A 19,599-nucleotide genomic window follows, 5' to 3' on the forward strand; every position below is an offset into this window, starting at 1 on the left:
AACGAACATAATATTAAACTATGCATGCGTCCATGACACTCAACTACACACCACAAATACACACACAGCATGACTTTCACATATCTGCAAGGAGAGAGGCCAGTGTGTGTGGAGAAAGAACACCTTTTCCACTAGGATCCTGAAGCCATCCTGTGGGATATGACAACAATGCCATATGACACTTGCATTGCATACAGTCATTTTTTTCTTCGCTTTTTACGAGGAGAGACCAGGAAAGAAAATCTATAATATTAGGACAATGCACACATTGCACAGTAGCTTGTGGAGTATACAGTCTGTTTAAAACAAGGTGTCACATACTGCTGTAGGAAGTAGTATTGATCAAAACTAGAAGAAAAGTTCTTGTATTGATACATCTGGAAATAAATTCCTGTTGAGTGTGGGACAAATAGTCCTCTCATTCCCAACTGTCTGTTATGTTAATGTATAAATTATCAGCTGTGCTGTCAGGGCCGGTTCAAGAACATTTTTCCAATGAAGCAACTTCTCAGCTGCATCCCCCTTCCCCTTCCCCCTTCACTTTCCTAATACACTTTCATCTATGTCAGTTTCCTATACTAATTCTGATATGCGCTATATACAGATTTTGCAGTTGGGTGCCCCTGGCGCCCACTTCAGCTTGGCACCCCAAGCACAGCTACAAATTGCGATATGTCCTACATAGAAATCTTACAGTAGTGGCACCCCTGGTGCCCTTCTCAGCTTGGCAACCCAAGTGGCAGCTTGTGTCACTTGGGCTTAAAATCAGCCCTGAGTGTTGCATGTGGTTACCCAACATTCTGACAAATCCTTAAATCCTTCTTTATACTGAATCACACATTCTACTAAACACATCTGGCTCGATTTGGATTGCATTACATGCATTCCTCTTGCACTCCTGTAAGTTCTGCACATTACTGATGGGCCGGGTGTACACCAATACCTTTAAATGTCCCCACATTGAGAAATCCACAGATTCAAGTTTAGCAAATGGAGAGCAAATGGACCTTCTTTCCTTTCCTTTCCTTTCCTTTCCTTTCCTTTCCTTTCCTTTCCTTTCCTTTCCTTTCCTTTCCTTTCCTTTTCTTTTCTTTCCTTTCCTTTCTGCACATGGGATGTTGCAGTGAGGCACTGTTGCTTGATCCCTAGAAAATTGGGTGGTACCTCGACGTGCATAAATCACAACCATTGTCTTTCTGCAAGAGTAAAATTCTCCAATAGCAGTGGTAATTCTTTGCACAGAAATCGGTGGTACCCCACAGCACCTGTTTAATCTGTTTGTTGAAGTGTGTGGCCCTGTGACTCTGTCACTCACAATTCCTGGCCATACATTGATACTGAAGTAATACTGATGCCTCACCTGTATGACTGCTTGAGGATTTACGTCTGCCTAAACATGCATATTGTGGTAATTTACTGTGCCAGCTCTTGTGAACCCTGCCTCATCTGTTAATAAAATGCACATTACGTCACAAATAAAACAGCCCATTTCTCAACAGGTATTAGTTTTCGGATATAATCATATTGCAACTTCCCTTCTAGTTTTGACTAATATTTCCTCTTGTAGGAATATGTGTCACTCTCTTTTTCAACACCTCATACATGTCGATGGAGACTGCAGTTGTAGCTGTCTCTGATTATCTAGACATGAGCCAAAGTAATACCACTCCCTTCATACTGGTAATAAAGAGTGCAGGTAATCAGCGATCAATTCAGAGGGTGGCAGGGGGAGAAAGGTTCCCAAGACATTATATATCTCTATCCCTCATGAGAAATTCGTATCTATCAGTTACACTGATCAGCCAGAACATTACGACCACTTACCTAATAGCCGGTATGTCCACTTTTGGCACCGATAAAAATGGCGATGTGCCGCGGCATGGACGCAATGAGGCCTTGATATGTCGCTGGAGGGAGCTGTCATCACATCTGCACACACAAGTCACCCAATTTCCGTAAATTCCAGGGAGGGGGGGGGGGGGGCGATGAGTCTGACGCCAAATTCAGTGACATCCCAGATACATTCGATCGGGTTCAGATTTGGCGAGTTGGGGGGCCAGTACCTCAACTGGAACTCATCAGTGTGTTCCTCCATCACACTCCTGGCCTCATCACATAGCGCATTATCTTGTTGAAAAATGCCACTGTCGTCAGGGGACATGATCGTCATGAAGCAGTGCATGTAGTCTGCAACCAGTGATGCTCCTTGGCCGACTCGGTGCACTGCACAATCTCCGTGGACCCACGGATGCTGACGTGAATGCTTCCCAGAGCATAATGGAGCCGCTGCCAGCTTGTCTCCATTCTGCAGTGCAGGTGTCGAGGAGTTGTTCCCTTGGAAGACGACGGATTCGCGCCCTCCCATCAGCATGATGAAGAAGGTACCGCGATTCATCAGTGAAGGCAACGCTCTACCATTGCGCCAACGTCCAGTGCCGATGGTCATGTGCTCTTCAGGCGTAGTTGCCGGTGTCGTGGCACATGCGTGGGTCGACGGCTGCGGTGGCCCATCGTTAGGTGTGTTCGGTGCAGTGCCTGTTCAGACACACTTGTACTCTGCCCATTATTAAAGTCTGATGTTAGTTCAGCCACAGTTCGCCGTCTGTGCTGTTTTACCAGTCTCCCCATTCCTGGGTGTCCAGTATTGGTTTCTGATGCACAATTGCAGGTTTACTCTAACCCTTGGACCTTCACATTGAAGATGAAACACAGACATTTGATCGGGATTGAATACAAAAGGCACCATGCTAACTTCTGTCCAAGGGAGTAACGCTTGAAACGGTCTGTGCTTTGATCTATTCCTGGGAGTCCAGTAGTTGTTTCCGATGCACCACTGCAGGTTTACTGTAAGCCTTGGACCTTCACATTGACGATGAAACACAGAAATTGCATCGGGATTAAATACAACAGGCACCATGCTGACTTCTGTCCAGGCGAGTAACACTTCGAACGGTCTGTGCATTGATCCATACCTGGGAGTCCAGTAATTGTTACCGATGCACAACTGCAGGTTTACTGTAACGCTTGGACCTTCACATTGACGATGAAACACAGAAATTGCATCGAGATTGAATACATCAGGCAAGTCCGCAGCTCGTGGTCGTGCGGTAGCGTTCTCGCTTCCCACGCCCGGGTTCCCTGGTTCGATTCCCGGCGGGGTCAGGGATTTTCTCTGTCTCGTGATGACTGGGTGTTGTGTGCTGTTCTTAGGTTAGTTAGGTTTAAGTAGTTCTAGGGCACTGATGACCATAGATGTTAAGTCCCATAGTGCTCAGAGCCATTTGAACCATTTGAACAACAGGCAACATGTGTACTTGGGTCCAGGGGAGTAACGCTTCAAACGGTGTGTGTTTGATCCATTACTGGGAGTCCAGTGTATGATTCCGATGCACAACTACAGGTTTATTGTAACTCTTGGACTTTCACATTGACGATGAAACACAGAAATTGCATCGGGATTGAATACAACAGGCACCATGGTCACTTCTGTCCAGGAGACTAACGCTTCAAACGGTCTTTGCTTTGGTCAATTCATGGGAGTCAAGTAGTTGTTTCCAATGCACAACTGCAAGGTTCACTGTAACCTGTGGACCTTCACATCGACGATGAAACACAGAAATTGCATCGCAATTGAATACAACAGGCACCATGTGGACCTCTGTCCAGTGAAGTCCGACGTCTGTAATGAGGTGTGGCTGTCCAATACCTCGGTGTCTGCACGTGCTTTCACCTCGGTTTCGTCACGTGTTGAAGTCACCACAGCACTCCTCGAACACCCGACAAGTCGTGCAGTTTCCGAAATGCTCGTGCCGTGCCACCGAGCCATTACAATCTGCCCTCGGTCAAACTCAGATAGATCGCGATCCTTCCCCATTCTACACGCGGATAGCGTGTTCACTGATGCACCGTGCATGTGTCTGACTAGCAGCCATTCCTTGCCAGCTGACGCAGCTATCGTCTGGACGGGTTTATATCGATGGTAGGTCGGTGATCATATGTTGTGGCTGATCAGTGCCTGTGTAATATTAAAAGTCAAAATAATGTACGAATTTAAATAATCGTCGGGTCTGGTGTAATGTAACAACTAATAAGCTTGCATTGTTTTGACAAATTTAAAAAAAAAATGGTTCAAATGGCTCTGAGCACTATGGGACGCAACTGCTGTGGTCATAAGTCCCCTAGAACTTAGAACTACTTAAACCTAACTAACCTAAGGACATCACACACATCCATGCCCGAGGCAGGATTCGAACCTGCGACCGTAGCGGTCGTGCGGTTCCAGACTGTAGCGCCTTTAACCGCTCGGCCACTCCGGCCGGCTGACAAATTTCAAGTGTACCGGCAGCAGCTGTATAAGAAGTTTGGAATCAAGAATGGACATGTCGTGATAACTCTGCGTATAAATGGTACGTGCAAGAAAGATCTGTCTCTATACAAAGACTGGAGCTAGCTATAGACTTCGACAATTGTTGTAATTCATTTCTCTGATTAATTTAACCTTCTTGTATGTGATGTATGTTAGTCAATTGCTTACTGTGGAAGAGTGATGTGATTATGCAATCTGCATGCGGTCTTCATCAATTCGTCGGATGAAATGAAATGTCGTGTGACGAGGGCCTCCCGCCGGGTAGACCGTTCGCCTGGTACAAGTCTTTCGATTTGACGCCACTTCGGCGACTTGCTCGTCGATAGAAATGAAATGATGATGAGTGGGACAACACAACACCCAGTCCCTGAGCGGAGAAAATCTCCTACCCAGCCGGGAATCGAACCCGGGCCCTTTGGATTGACATTCCGTCACGCTGACCACTCAGCTACCGGGGGCGGACAATTCGTCGGATAAAAAAGAACCGCTAGTGGCGAAATACAATGTCGAAACAAAAAAATTCATTTGCTTTCTATTCTAATAAAGGACAGCAGAAGAAACAGACCAATGTGAGTCTAATGAAAGAAATAGTGAATGTGATGGTGAATTGCTTACTGAATATTCAGTTACTCTCACTCCGTTTTCGAGCGAAAAACTGTTGAACGCGAGGAAAACCGGCAGAAATGGGAGTGAAGCTTCTTGCAAATTGTGAGAAATGCACAAAAAAAATAATATCCAAACTCTACAAAAAAACGGGAGGAATGTTCATTTCTGATGGTTTCACCAAATGTAGGAAAGCTGCGGGAAGTGCAGGAAAACTGGAAAAGCAAGCTTAGTCAGAAAAACGTGCAATAGCTGTTGTCCTTTAAAAGTGTAAATTTCTGGCATTAAACACTCCAATTCATGTGCAGATATTTAAACAAAATTAAATTGAAAAAAGTATTAAATCGCCAAACAGCGTCTTTAATTCGAAGTGTGTATTTCCTTAGTAAGGAAGAAATACCCCACACAACAAAATATGAGCCTTTGTTTCATAAGACAGTACTTGGGAAGTCGGTTAAATTTCAGCGTCGAAGGGCCACACACGTTAGCAAATTTAATGATTCAGAATTATTAAATTGCGTTGGAGAGGTTCTAGACAGTCAAAATGAAACAATTTTCCACGATAAATACTTTTCCTTTACGACAGATGAATCTACAGGTGTTTTTAAACAAAGAGAACTGTTTTTGCTACTTTGTTAAGATGCGCCATCCCCGTCTTTTGGAGTGAAGGGGAGGATTTTACGTCTGATTGAACTGAAGAGTACAACAGCTGAATCTATATTTACAACAATTGATAATGAACTAAAAAACGAAAACTTTCTTACGACAATTACTAAGATGCTCTTTCGATTGTGCTGCTAATCTTAGTGGTTCTGTCACTGCGGTATGCGCTCGGTTATCAGATGTTTATGCTTTTCAGTTGCTGTCACCAAATGTAGGAATAAACACTCTATAATGAAATACACGTTACGTGTTGTTAAGCTCATTTTGAAACATTTTCATGCTTCACCTAAACGAGAAAATGTATTGCGTGAAATTTAAAGTACTTTAGAACAAACGTTTTTAAAAATACTCGAAGCTATCCACATCAGTTGGATGAGTACCTACTGCACAGTTCGTGCTATATTCCTGTGATACAGGTCCATTATGATGACATGTAAACATATGAACAAAAAATGTTCAAATGTGTGTGAATTCCGAAGGGACCAAACTGCTGAGATCATCGGCCCCTAGACTTACACACTACTTAAACTTATTTACACTAACTTATGCTAAGAACAACACACACACCCATGCCCGAGGGAGGACTCGAACCTCCGGCAGGAGAGACCGCGCAATCCGTGACATGGCGCCTCAAACTGCGCGGCCACTCCGCGCGGCTAACTTATGCACAAGGACGGTGTGGATTTAGCAAACTGGCGAGAGGAATCTTGTTAATTACAATTTCACTTTGAGTGATATATTAAATGCAATCTCAAACTTAAGTAAAGTTTTGCAAAAACAACTGCTCAGAATTTCACAACTCCCTCTACTTGTTTCTGTCTCTGGGAAATTTAAGACACATCGAGTCATCGGCTGCCTTTACCATTGCGATGAATATAGTGAGGAAAATGAAAAACTAAATAAAATTAAAAACTACAAGTGTACCCAACAGAAGTTAGCGGTGTGCCATTCACGCAGAACAAGAAACGAACTATGAAAAACGTAAAAAAAAATTACGGAAAGAATTATTAATAAAATTGAGCAACTGTTCAATGAAAAGGCTCTGAAACTAATAAAACTAGAGGCATATTTTGAAAGTTTTAAAACATTTCAAGAATTTAGAGATAATGATTGTAAATATCTGTGTTTGATGTTAGGATTTAAAAATGTGGACGCTGTTATTGCAGAATCGCATTCTTTGAAATATATTGCTCATAATAAGTCAAGAGATTCGTCTTCTGATATTGCTTCTTTTATCGTAAGGTCGGACATTGGCTATCAAGTGCTATCGATAATCCTTAAATTTGTGCTGTGAATTCCTATTTCCAATTCCAGTGTAGAAAGGTCATTCAGGGATGATGACAAAATTAAGAAATAGGATAGTTCAGGATATGTTTCGAACTTGTGTAAAGGTGTCAGCAGAAGGGGACAAGGAGCCCACAGAAGCTATTATTGTTGGTGTGACCAACAGCTATGCTGTAAAAAAGTCTTGTCACATAAATTTGCTGTAAATGTAAGTTTCCATACGATAGTATTATTTTACTGATTCTCATAATTTTATTCTTTAAGATAATTAACTTAGGCTATACCTACTTAGTACCTACACATAATTTCATTAAATGTAAACGATTTAGAGAACTTTTTACATATTAGTACTGATGTCACTAAAATTTGAAACCTACGGCATTCATCCCGCCCCCCATACCCTGTTGTTGTTGTTATGGTCTTCAGTCCTGAGACTGGTTTGATGCAGCTCTCCATGCTACTCTATCCTGTGCAAGCTGCTTCATCTCCCAGTACCTACTAAAACCTACATCCTTCTGAATCTGCTTAGTGTATTCATCTCTTCGTCTCCCTCTACGATTTTTACCCTCCGCGCTGCCCTCCAATACTAAATTGGTGATCCCTTGATGCCTCAGAACATGTCCTACCAACCGATCCCTTCTTCTGGTCAAGTTGTGCCACAATCTTCTCTTCTCCCCAACCCTATTCAATACTTCCTCATTAGTTATGTGATCTACCCATCTAATCTTCAGAATTCTTCTGTAGCACCACATTTCGAAAGCTTCTATACTCTTCTTGTCCAAACTATTTATCGTCCATGTTTCACTTCCAAACATGACTACACCCCATACAAATACTTTCAGAAACGACTTGCTGACACTTAAATCTATACTCGATGTTAACAAATTTTTCTTCTTCAGAAACGCTTTCCTTGCCATTGCCAGTCTACATTTTATATCCTCTCTACTTTGACCATCATCAGTTATTTTGCTCCCCAAATAGCAGAACTCCTTTACTACTTTAAGTGTCTCATTTCCTAATCTAATTCCCTCAGCATCACCCGACTTAATTCGACTACATTCCATTATCCTCGTTTTGCTTTTGTTGATGTTCATCTTATATCCTCCTTTCAAGACACTGTCCATTCCATTCAACTGCTCTTCCAAGTCCTTTGCTGTCTCTGACAGAATTACAATGTCATCGGCGAACCTTAAAGTTTTTATTTCTTCTCCGTGGATTTTAACACCTACTCCGAATTTTTCTTTTGTTTCCTTTACTGCTTGCTCAATATACAGATTGAATAACATCGGGGAGAGGCTACAACCCTGTCTTACTCCCTTCCCAACCACTGCTTCCCCTTCATGTCCCTTGACTCTTATAACTGCCATCTGGTTTCTGTACAAATTGTAAATAGCCTTTCGCTCCCTGTATTTTACCCCTGCCACCTTTAGAATTTGAAATAGAGTATTCCAGTCAACATTGTCAAACGCTTTCTCTAAGTCTACAAATGCTAGAAATGTACGTTTGCCTTTCCTTAATCTTTCTTCTAAGGTAAGTCGTAAGGTCAGTATTGCCTCACGTGTTCCAGTATTTCTACGGAATCCAAACTGATCTTCCCCGAGGTCGGCTTCTACTAGTTTTTCCATTCGTCTGTAAAGATTTCGTGTTAGTATTTTGCAGCTGTGGCTTATTAAACTGATTGTTCGGTAATTTTCACATCTGTCAACACCTGCTTTCTTTGGGATTGGAATTATTATATTATTCTTGCAGTCTGAGGGTATTTCGCCTGTCTCATACATCTTGCTCACCAGATGGTAGGGTTTAGTCAGGACTGGCTCTCCCAAGGCCGTCAGTAGTTCTAATGGAATGTTATCTACTCCCGGGGCCTTGTTTCGACTCAGGTCTTTCAGTGCTCTGTCAAACTCGTCACGCAGTATCACATCTCCCATTTCATCTTCATCTACATCCTCTTCCATTTCCATAATATTGTCCTCAAGTACATCGGCCTTGTATAGACCCTCTATATACTCCTTCCACCTTTCTGCTTTCCCTTCTTTGCTTTGAACTGGGTTTCCATCTGAGCTCTTGATGTTCATACAAGTGGTTCTCTTATCTCCAAAGGTCTCTTTAATTTTCCTGTAGGCAGTATCTATCTTACCCCTAGTGAGATAAGCCTCTACATCCTTACATTTGTGCTCTAGCCATCCCTGCTTAGCCTTTTTGCACTTCCTGTCGATCTCATTTTTGAGACGTTTGTATTCCTTTTTGCCTGCTTCATTTACTGCATTTTTATATTTTCTCCTTTCATCAATTAAATTCAATATTTCTTCTGCTACCCAAGGATTTCTACTAGCCCTAGTCTTTTTGCCTACTTGATCCTCTGCTGCCTTCACTACTTCATCCCTCAAAGCTACCCATTCTTCTTCTACTGTATTTATTTCCCCCATTCCTGTCAATTGTTCCCTTATGCTCTCCCTGAAACTCTGTACAACCTCTGGTTTAGTCAGTTTATCCAGGTCCCATCTCCTTAAATTCCCACCTTTTTGCAGTTTTAATCTACAGGTCATAACCAATAGATTATGGTCAGAGTCCATATCTGCCCCTGGAAATGTCTTACAATTTAAAACCTGGTTCATAAATTTCTGTCTTACCATTGTATAATCTATCTGATACCTTTTAGTATCTCCGGGGTTCTTCCATGTATACAACCTTCTTTTATGATTCTTGAACCAAGTGTTAGCTACGATTAAGTTGTGCTCTGTGCAAAATTCTACGAGGCGGCTTCCTCTTTCATTTCTTAGCCCCAATCCATATTCACCTACTACGTTTCCTTCTCACCCTTTTCCTACACTCGAATTCCAGTCACCCATGACTATTAAATTTTCGTCTCCCTTCACTATCTGAATAATTTCTTTCCCACACCCTACAGACCTTAATGTCCAGCTCCCCCCCCCCCCCCTCCCCTTCGACAGACAAAATGGTCTGTATTCATCACAGCAAATAATGTAAGGGGAAATTTTATATGCAGAAAACCAGGTGTAGAGTATGAAACCGGAATTTCCCTATAGATTAAATTCACTTTACTTTACGTCAATGGTCACAAACGTATCTCAACAGATTACCAGTTGCGGTCTATAATGATCATCTTCAGATCTGTTTTTATAAAACAGACCTGAAGATCGTCATTATAGTCCGAAACCGGTAATCTGTTAACAAAAAGTTTGTGACCATAGACGTAAAGTAAAGGAAATTTATTTTATATTCGGGTCATTGTTTTATTCGTGACAATGTACCAGCTTGTGTTCCCTATAGATGGTGCTAGGCGTCAGTGTACAGCCGTACAGTGAGACCGCGTCTGCAGCGCCATCTGCTTCCTGTAACGGCTGACGATGAATGTCAGCACACAGTAACCCAAGTTCCATACATCGGTGACTGTTTCAAACTCGTAAACATATCGAGTTTCGTGCCCACGATCTGCGATTTGCGAACAGCATTGGTTTTCTGTTATCAGTTGAAGAGAACTGCTGCAGAGTCGCATCGAGTGTTTGTCGAAGCTTTCGGCGAACATACTCTTGGGGAAACATAGTGTTTCGAGTGGTTGAAAAAATTCAAAAGTGGTGATTTTGACGTGAGAAACGACGAGCGCGGGAAACGACCGAAAAAGTTCTAAGACAACGAATTGCAGGACTTATCGGATGAAGGTGATACTCATACTCAACAGGAACTCTCGGAACAATTGAATGCGACGCAGAAAGCCGTTTCTCTTCGGTCGAAAGCTATGGGAAAGATGGAGAAAGTGGGAAAATGGGTTCCGCACGAACTGAACGAAAAACAGCAAGCAAATCGAAATACCATTTTTGAAATGCTGCTCGCCAGATACAAAAGAAAGTCGTTTCTCTATCGAATAGTGACAGGTGATAAAAATGGATATATTTGGAATCCTAAGTGTCGTAAATCATGGGTGAATCCAGGCAAACCATCGACATCCACTGCAAGACCAAATCGCTTTGGAAAGAGTACAATGCACTGTATTTGGTGGCATCAGAAGGGTGTCATCTATTAAGAGCTGGTAAACCCTGGTGAAACCGTTGACACTGATTGCTACCAACAGCCAATTATCGATTTTCATCGAGCATTACATGAAAAACTACCGGAATGTGGAAAAAGGCTAGACAAAGCCATATTGCTCCATGATAATGTCCCGTTACACACAGCAAAGCGGGTTAGGGAAACGGTCGAGGCGTTCAGTTGGGAATTACTAGGGCATGCGGCTTAATCCTCAGACTTGGCTCCGTCTGCTTATCATCTGCTTACATCACTGGGACACACTCTCACTGAACAGCGCTTCAGTTCGTATGAAAATGGCTTGCTGAGTGGTTTGCTTCAAAAGAGGAACGTCTTTTCTGGCGCGGCATTTATAGCCCGCCGGAGAGGTGGGAGAAATGTATAAATAGCAATGAAGATTATTTTGAATAAAATATTGTTTATCAGTTTCAAACAACAGACGTGTAATTATTGCAACCAAATTCCGGTTTCATACTACTACACGCGGTATACCCACCAAAACGTCTGTTTATGGCAGCATAGGAACCGGAAGACGAAAGTTTCCTGTCATCGAGTGCTCACTGTATGATCACAGCCAAACTGAGTCGATTGAAAGGTGTAAGACGTATGCGTTGCCGGCGATGGGCGATGCATGGCAGAGTCTCTGACCAGAGAGTAGTATGTAGTTAGTTGTTGCTTGTCGCTAGGGCATTAGTCTTGAGTAGTCGGCGTGAGTCGACAGTAGTCGGCGCGTGCCTGCGCGTGTCGGCTGTCTGCTCTGGTCGGGACTCTGGAGGATGAGTATTATTGTAGAAGGTAAAGAAGCAGCCTTGCGCATATCTAGTAATGTATATTAACTGTCATTAATTTCTTTTTAAAAAAATACCCCAATAATAATTTTTGTAATATAAAGTAATTTTCTTAAGAAAAGCATTCATTTCAATTTAAAGAATATTTCCAATGCATGATCATTTCTTCCAAGAATCAAAAAAAAATATATAGCCCAGCATTGCACGAAGCTGTGCTGAAAAGTTTTTACGTAAGAGCAGATTTATTCGCAGTTTTTATTGAGGTAAGAATTTTTCCTTTTTTATTCAGAATACAGGGCCGAGGCGCAGCGCTGCTGTCGTCATAAAATTTACCAGGTTACTGATTTTTTTTTATTATTTCCGGGTTTAGGAATTGAATTTTGTGGTTACATTAAATGTGAATGCATTTCTGCACAGAGATTATAAATGGGAGCCAATTTTGTTCAGAGGTTACAATATATAAAATTCATTTAATTATTATTTTTGTGCGGAGGTTACACTTGGTTCTTGGTTACTAATTTAAAATAATTCTGTGGGGAGGTTACAAAGGAACTCGGTACGCATGAGTGAATAGCTTACCTGCTCGCCAATGGCTTCAGGAAATGTCTCGTTGCGGATCGTGCATTCCACCAGCTTTACCATAGAAGTCTGGTCCTCGACGATGTCTATGGCACACGAGTGAATTTTGTTTCCCTCGCACTCCCGTGGACCGTGCTGGCAAGAGAAATTGTATCCTTCTGGCGTTTCAAACGTCTGCAAAAGTAGAGAATACACACAACGTGAAATAAACACATGTAAATCAAAACTGTAGAAATTAACAATGAAGTCATTAAACTAGTCAATGGGTTTTTATATTTCGAGTAATTTTTTTCGTTTTATTTCGCTGCCGGCCGCTGTGGCCGACCGGTTCTAGACGCTTCAGTCCGGAACCGCGCTGCTGCTACGGTCGCAGGTTCGAATCCTGCCTCGGGCATGGATGTGAGTGATGTCCTTAGGTTAGTTAGGTTTAAGTAGTTCTGAGTCTAGGGGACTGATGACCGCAGATCCTAGGTCCCATAGTGCTCAGAGCCATTTAACCATTTTTTATTTCGCTTCCGAAGTTTGTTCTCTGTTTGGCCATCTAAAACACTTGTTTACATTGCATACCGGTACTTAATCGCAAAATCATGGAATTAAAAGCTCAACCTGTCGCAATTTTTCAACACAAAGTCTTAATAAATACCACGATACGCAAATTACACAAGTTTGTGTTATCAGTTCACACTATTTCTTAAATTTAAACATGAGCAAAGCATAGAAGTAAAAATATGAAGATTTTACCTATACTCTAAGGCACGGTTGGCCAAGAATTCAGCGTGCCCCGGTACGAGTGTCAAAGAGCGCAACCTCGCTGCACATTTCCCCCACCAGCGCGGCACGCTGTCTAATTGCGTGTCGAGGGGGAAGAAGGGAAAACCACAAACACGCCGCGTTTAAATGGCAGTGCATGGCTTTATATTTCAGATACACTGAAGCGCCAAAGAAACTAGTATAGGGATACGTATTCAAATTGCAGAGATATGTAAACAGGCAGAATACGGCGCTGCGATCGGCAACGTCTACATAAGACAATAAGCGTCTGTTGCAATTGTTAGATCGCTTACTGCTGCTACAATGGCAGCTTATCAAGATTTAAATGAGTTTGAAGTGATGCTATAATCAGCGCATGAGCAATGGGACAGAATTTCCGAGGTAGCGATGAAGTGGGGATCTTCCCGTATGACCATTTCACAAGTGTACCGTGAATATCAGGAATCCGGTAAAACATCAAATCTCCAACATCCCTGCGGCCGGAAAAAGATCCAGCAAATACGGGACCAACGATGACTGAAGAGAATCGTTCAACGTGACAGAAGTGCAACCCTTCTGCAAACTGATGCAGATTTCAATGCTGGGCCATCAACAAGTGTCAGCGTGTGAACCGAACCATTCAACGAAACATGATCGATATGGGCTTTCGGAGCCGAAAGCCCACTCATGTACCCTTGATGACTGCACGACACAAAGCTTTATGGCTTGCCTAGGACTGTCAACAGTGACATTGGACTGTTGGTGACTGGAAACGTGTTGGCTGGTCGGTCGAGTGTCGTTTCAAATTGAATCAAGCGGATAGGCGTATACGGGTATGGAGACAACCCCATTAATCGATGGACCCTGCATGCCAGCAGAGGTCTGTTCAAGCTGGTGGAGGCTCTGTAATGGTGTGGACTGTGTGCAGTTGGAGTGATATGGGACCTTACACACGTCTAGTTACGATTCTGACAGGTGACACGTACGTAAGCATACTGTCTGATCTCCTGCATCCACTCATGTCCATTGTGCACTCCGACGGACTTCGGCAATTCCAGGAGGTCTGAGTTTAAACACTTCCGCTGCCAACCATACTCTGAACATTATTGAGCTTATCTGAGATGCCTTGCACCGTGCTGTTCAGAAGAGATTTCCAGCCCCTCGTACTCTTACGGATTTATGGACAGCCCTGCCGGATTCATGGTGTCAGTTCCCTCCAGCACTACTTCAGACATTGATCGAGTCCATGCCACATGATGTTGCTTCACTTCTGTGTGCTCGCGGGAGCCCTACACGATGTTATGCAGGTGTACCAGTATCTTAGGCTCTTCAGTGTAGGTCACAAACAAAACAAATTGTCAGTATTATGTAAGAACCTTTGGGTGACTGAAGACATAATTTTTATGTGGTACAAACTGTCAGCATACGTACAGACACAGACAATTTCACAGAGCTTAGCGCTCAGTTTCCACGCAGTCGTCGCTTATTTAGTTTCATAACCGAAAAAAAGTGTTTCACACAAATATGTCGATCGAACTACTTTAGCACTTTTGGTTGGTTGGTTGGTTTGGGGAAGGAGACCAGACAGCGTGGTCTTCGGTCTCATCGGATTAGGGAAGGATTGGGAAGGAAGTCGGCCGTGCCCTTTCAGGGGAACCATCCCGGCATTTGCCTGGAGTGATTTAGGGAAATCACGGTAAACCTAAATCAGGATGGCCGGACGCGGGATTGAACCGTCGTCCTCCCGCATGCGAGTCCAGTGTCTAACCACTGCGCCACCCCGTTCGGTCAGCACTTTTGCAATCTGATTATGGAGACTTGGAAACGCTACATGAGGAAAGCAATGCAGGTGTCGTAGACAGTTTTAACGTTAAAAGGTTTGTCATTAAAACTGGAATTACTTTGCAGGTCAATCAGTTAGATCGGCGAGTGCACTGTGGCACTTTCAGTTGAACCGGCAAACGGTCTCGAAAGCGGTACGGAAAGAGGTGTAAGACTTGTCCTAATTTTGTCAAGACCGCAATTAATTGTTCAAACTTCGCGTTTTCTTTATCGCCGATGAGTTTAGGGAAGTGGGTTGTTTTTGACAGTCTACAGCGCGATTTTCTTTTTAAATGCATCCCCATTAAATCAGAAAAAGTTACCTTGCAACGTCTGACTGTGGACAGTTGCAGTCAAGTCCACTTGCAATGCTAAGTCTGCAATCCATTCTGGGTGTTCTAATTATCGATCCTGCAGTCGTTTCTCCTTCATACACTACTGGCCATAAAATTGCTACACCACGAAGATGACGTGCTACAGACGCTAAATTTAACCGACAGGAAGTAGATGCTGTGATATGCAAATGATTAGCTTTTCAGAGCATTCACACAAGGTTGGCGCCGGTGGCGACACCTACAACATGCTGAGATGAGGAAAGTTTCCAACCGAATTCTCATACACAAACAGCAGTTGACCTGGTGAAACGTTGTTGTGATGCCTCGTGTAAAGAGGAGAAATGCGTACCATCATGTTTCCGACTTTGATGAAGGTCGGATTGTAGCCTATCGCCATTGCGGTTTATGGTATCGCGACATTGCTGCTCGCGTTGGTCAAGATCCAATGACTGTCGCAAGAATAGACTGTTAGCAGAATATGGAATCTGTGGGTTCAGGAGGGTAATACGGAACGCCGTGCTGGATCCCAACGGCCTCGTATCACCAGCCGTCGAGATGACAGGCATCTTATCCGCATGGCTGTAGCGGATCAGATCGCGCAGCCACGTCTCGATCCCTGATGGGGACGTTTGCAAGACAACAACCATCTGCACGAACAGTTCGACGATGTTTGCAGCAGCATGAACTATCAGCTCGGAGACCATGGCTGCGGTTACCCTTGACGCTGCATCAGAGACAGGAGCGCCTGCGATGGTGTACTCAACGACGAACCTGGTTGCACGAATCTCCAAACGGCATTTTTTCGGATGAATCCAGGTTCTGTTTACAATTTCATGATGGACGCATCCGTATTTGGCGACATTGCTGTGAACGCACAGCGGAAGCGTGTATTCGTCATCGCCATACTGGCGTACCACCCGGCGTGATGGTATGGGGTGCCATTGGTTGCACGTATCGGTCACCTCTTGTACGCACTGACGGCACTTTGAAAAGTGGACGTTACATTTCAGATGGGTTACGAATCGTGGCTCTACCCTTCATTCGATCCCTGTGAAACCCTACATTTCAGCAGGATAATGCACGACCGCATGTTGCAGGTCCTGTACGGGCCTTTCTGGATACAGAAAATGTTCGACTGCTGCCATGGCCATCACATTCTCCAGACCTCTCACCAATTGAAAACGTCTGGTCAATGGTCGCCGAGCAACTGGCTCGTCACAATACGCCAGTCACTACTCTTGATGAACTGTGGTGTCGTGTTGAAGCTGCATTGGCAACTGTACCTGTACACGCCATCCAAGCTCTGTTTGACTCAATGACCAAGCGTATCAAGTCCGTTATTACAGCCAGTGGTGGTTGTTCTGGGTACTGATGTCTCTGGATATATGCACCCAACTGCGTGAAAATGTAATCACATGTCAGTTCTAGTATAATATATTTGTCCAATGAATTCCCGTTTATGATCTGCATTTCTTCTTGGTGTAGCAATTTTAATGGACAGTAGTGTAACTATTATGTAGTTTATTTTACGTTGACGCTGTGTAAGCGTTTAAGGAGACCAAACAGCTGAGGTCATTAGTCTCATACTCGCCCTCCAAGATGAAAGCAGTGTACCCACTACGTGTATACAGTAAATACTGGGTGCAAGTGTGACAAAGTGTTCTAATCGTATGCGTAGAGTGTATCTGAGGCAGAACATGCGAACCAGGTCAGTATTCTCCTCGTGGGACGTGGGAAACCGCCTAAAAACCACACCGGCTGGTCAACGCACCGATACCTCGTCGTTCATCTGCTGGCTGGATTCGATCTCTGCTGGCATACCTCTCCATCCCGGAAATAGTCACGTTAAGATCTGCGGCTACCAAGGCGGGTTTTATTTTACGAATATGAAAATCCAACTGGGTGAAATAGAGAGTATGTCAAAGGATATTCAATAACAGTTGGAAAAAAGGTGGGCTGCATTTTGCCTTGTGCAGGTCTCAGTATTATGACAATGGCAAGCGAGAAGTCAGTCCGAAAGCTCTATTCACACCCTGCGCTAATAATATGCATTCTCTAGTCTTCCCTCTAGCGTGACCTGTTTTGGGACTGTAGAGAAGTTATAATCATTGTTGTCGTCTTCTACATACAGATGGGAATTACTTGTTGAAAAAAAAGAAAAAAAGCACGCTTGAAACGATTGTTTGGTACGCATTGGAGTGCTCATTACAATTCAGCAAAAGCAATAAAAGGAAACTTGGAAACAGTTGTGAGCAATTTGGAAGATGCGCAAGATCCATTCGAGCCATACATTGATACAAGGTTTGCAGCACGCTTGCTCCTTCCATCTATATGTGATTTCACCTTTTTGACCTACATACGCTTTAGGTACATGATACTGAAGGAAATAAATTTTGTCCAGTGATATGTACAATTTCCAAAGGTAACTTTGTATAAAGGACTCGCCAAATTGAAAATCCTGAATGAGGTTTTAATGACGGAACGAAGTACTATTACAGACAATGCTGTTACTTTTGGCACTAAAAAATGCAATGATTTGGATATTAACATTGACCGGACGAGGAAAAGAAGAGTAAATGAAATAATGGTGGGCGAAGTGGCTAATGACGTTGGATTACCGATTCAGGAGGAAGTTCGTCGATCAATGTCTGAATGCACCGATCGATTTATACAAGAATATTAGCACGTTGAAGGAAACCACCAAAAGTTTCCAAATTGTTGAAACAAAATTTGTGTTTAAAGCCTCCGATAACGCTTTGGCTGTAGCATTAGGGAGTCTGGTAGAAATTAACACTGGGTCTGTTAAGGAACAGATCCTGCAATAAGTAAAACGGTGTTACATGCATATATGCGCAACCGATAGAAGTGTGTACGCCTCTGTTAGATATGCAGCCATCTAATTAAATGGAAATTCAGTGAATCATTACCCTGTACAACACTTATAATCCAGTACTTCTGGACCATATGCGTCCCAATCACATAATGCGAAAAAAGGTTTTCTAAACTGAAGCTAATACAAAATATCTTGGCTTTACGATCAATCAAGAACTACTATCCAGTCTCTCCTTTTTATCAAATGAAAGAAAAGTTTTAAATTAAACAGATTTCAACAACTGATTGAGAATATCAGTAAAATAAAGACACGAAAACATGTACTATAATAATATCAATAGTGACTACAATCTCGTACTAAGGTCGCGAAACTACTGATATTATAATAGTACAAGCTTTGTTCCGAGACATGTGAAATAAAAGGTAATTTTATTATTTCTTTGGTCTCTACCTGGTGGTTGCTGTGATACACGCAGATTCGTATCCTCACCTATATCTTTATGTTGTTGTTGTGGTCTTCAGTCCTGACTAGTTTGATGCAGCTCTCCATGCTGCTCTATCCTGTGCAAGCTTCATCTCCCAGTAACTACTGCAACATACATACTTCTGAATCTGCTTAGTGTATTCATCTCTTGGTCTCCCTGTACGATTTTTACTCTCCACGCTGCCCTCCAATACTATATTGGTTATCCCTTGATGCCTCAGAACATGTCCTACCAACTGATCCCTTCTTCCAGTCAGGTTGTGCCACAAGCTTCTCTTCTCCCCAATCCTATTCAATGCCTCCTCATTAGTTATGTGATATACCCATCTAATCTTCAGAATTCTTCTGTAGCACCACATTTCAAAAGCTTCTATTCTCTTCTTGCCCAAACTATTTATCGTCCATGTTTCACTTCCATACATGGCTACACTCCATACAAATACTTTCAGAAACGACTTCCTGACACCTAAAACTATAGTCAATGTTAACAAACTTCTCTTCTTCAGAAACGCTTTTCTTGCCATTGCCAGTTTACATTTTATATCCTCTCTACTTCGACCATCATCAGTTATTTTGCTTCCCAAATAGCAAAACTCCTTTACTACTTTAAGTGTCTCATTTCTTAATCTAATTCCCTCAGCATCCCCTGACTTAATTCACTACATTCGATTATCCTCGTTTTGCTTTTGTTGATTTTAATCTTATATCCTCCTTTCAAGACATTATCCATTCCGTTCAACTGCTCTTCCAAGTCCTTTGCTGTCATCTTTATGTATGTATGTTAAAGTTACTACAGCGTGGAGTACACGCATTTTTTTGTCAGTCTTTACTTCTGTGTCATTGATTTTTTACACAATGTTCATTGTAAATACATCAATTGTTAAGCAGACGTTAGGAGCATTGTTCACGTATGAAAGAGCTAAAGATGACGACTTGGCGACCTTATTGGATTTCCCACAATGACACGTAAATTCTGTTTATGTCGTATCAGCAGCTGCCTTATGTCTAAGTCATTCCCGTTTCCTTTACATTAATAGAGCTCACTTATGT

General features: G+C 42.7%; 1 protein-coding gene across 1 annotated transcript in view; it reads right to left on the minus strand.

The window, feature by feature from the left end:
• The window catches only part of LOC126106551 (gamma-interferon-inducible lysosomal thiol reductase-like), a 149,587-nt gene that overhangs the window by 90,270 nt on the left and 39,718 nt on the right, over positions 1–19,599 (minus strand). The window contains exon 3 of the mRNA XM_049912890.1: positions 12,328–12,501. Within this exon, the coding sequence (XP_049768847.1) occupies positions 12,328–12,501 (174 nt within the window). The remainder of the gene's footprint in view (positions 1–12,327; positions 12,502–19,599) is intronic.

This window comes from Schistocerca cancellata, chromosome 10, assembly GCF_023864275.1.
Source record: "Schistocerca cancellata isolate TAMUIC-IGC-003103 chromosome 10, iqSchCanc2.1, whole genome shotgun sequence".
NCBI classification, from domain to species: Eukaryota; Metazoa; Arthropoda; class Insecta; order Orthoptera; family Acrididae; genus Schistocerca; species Schistocerca cancellata.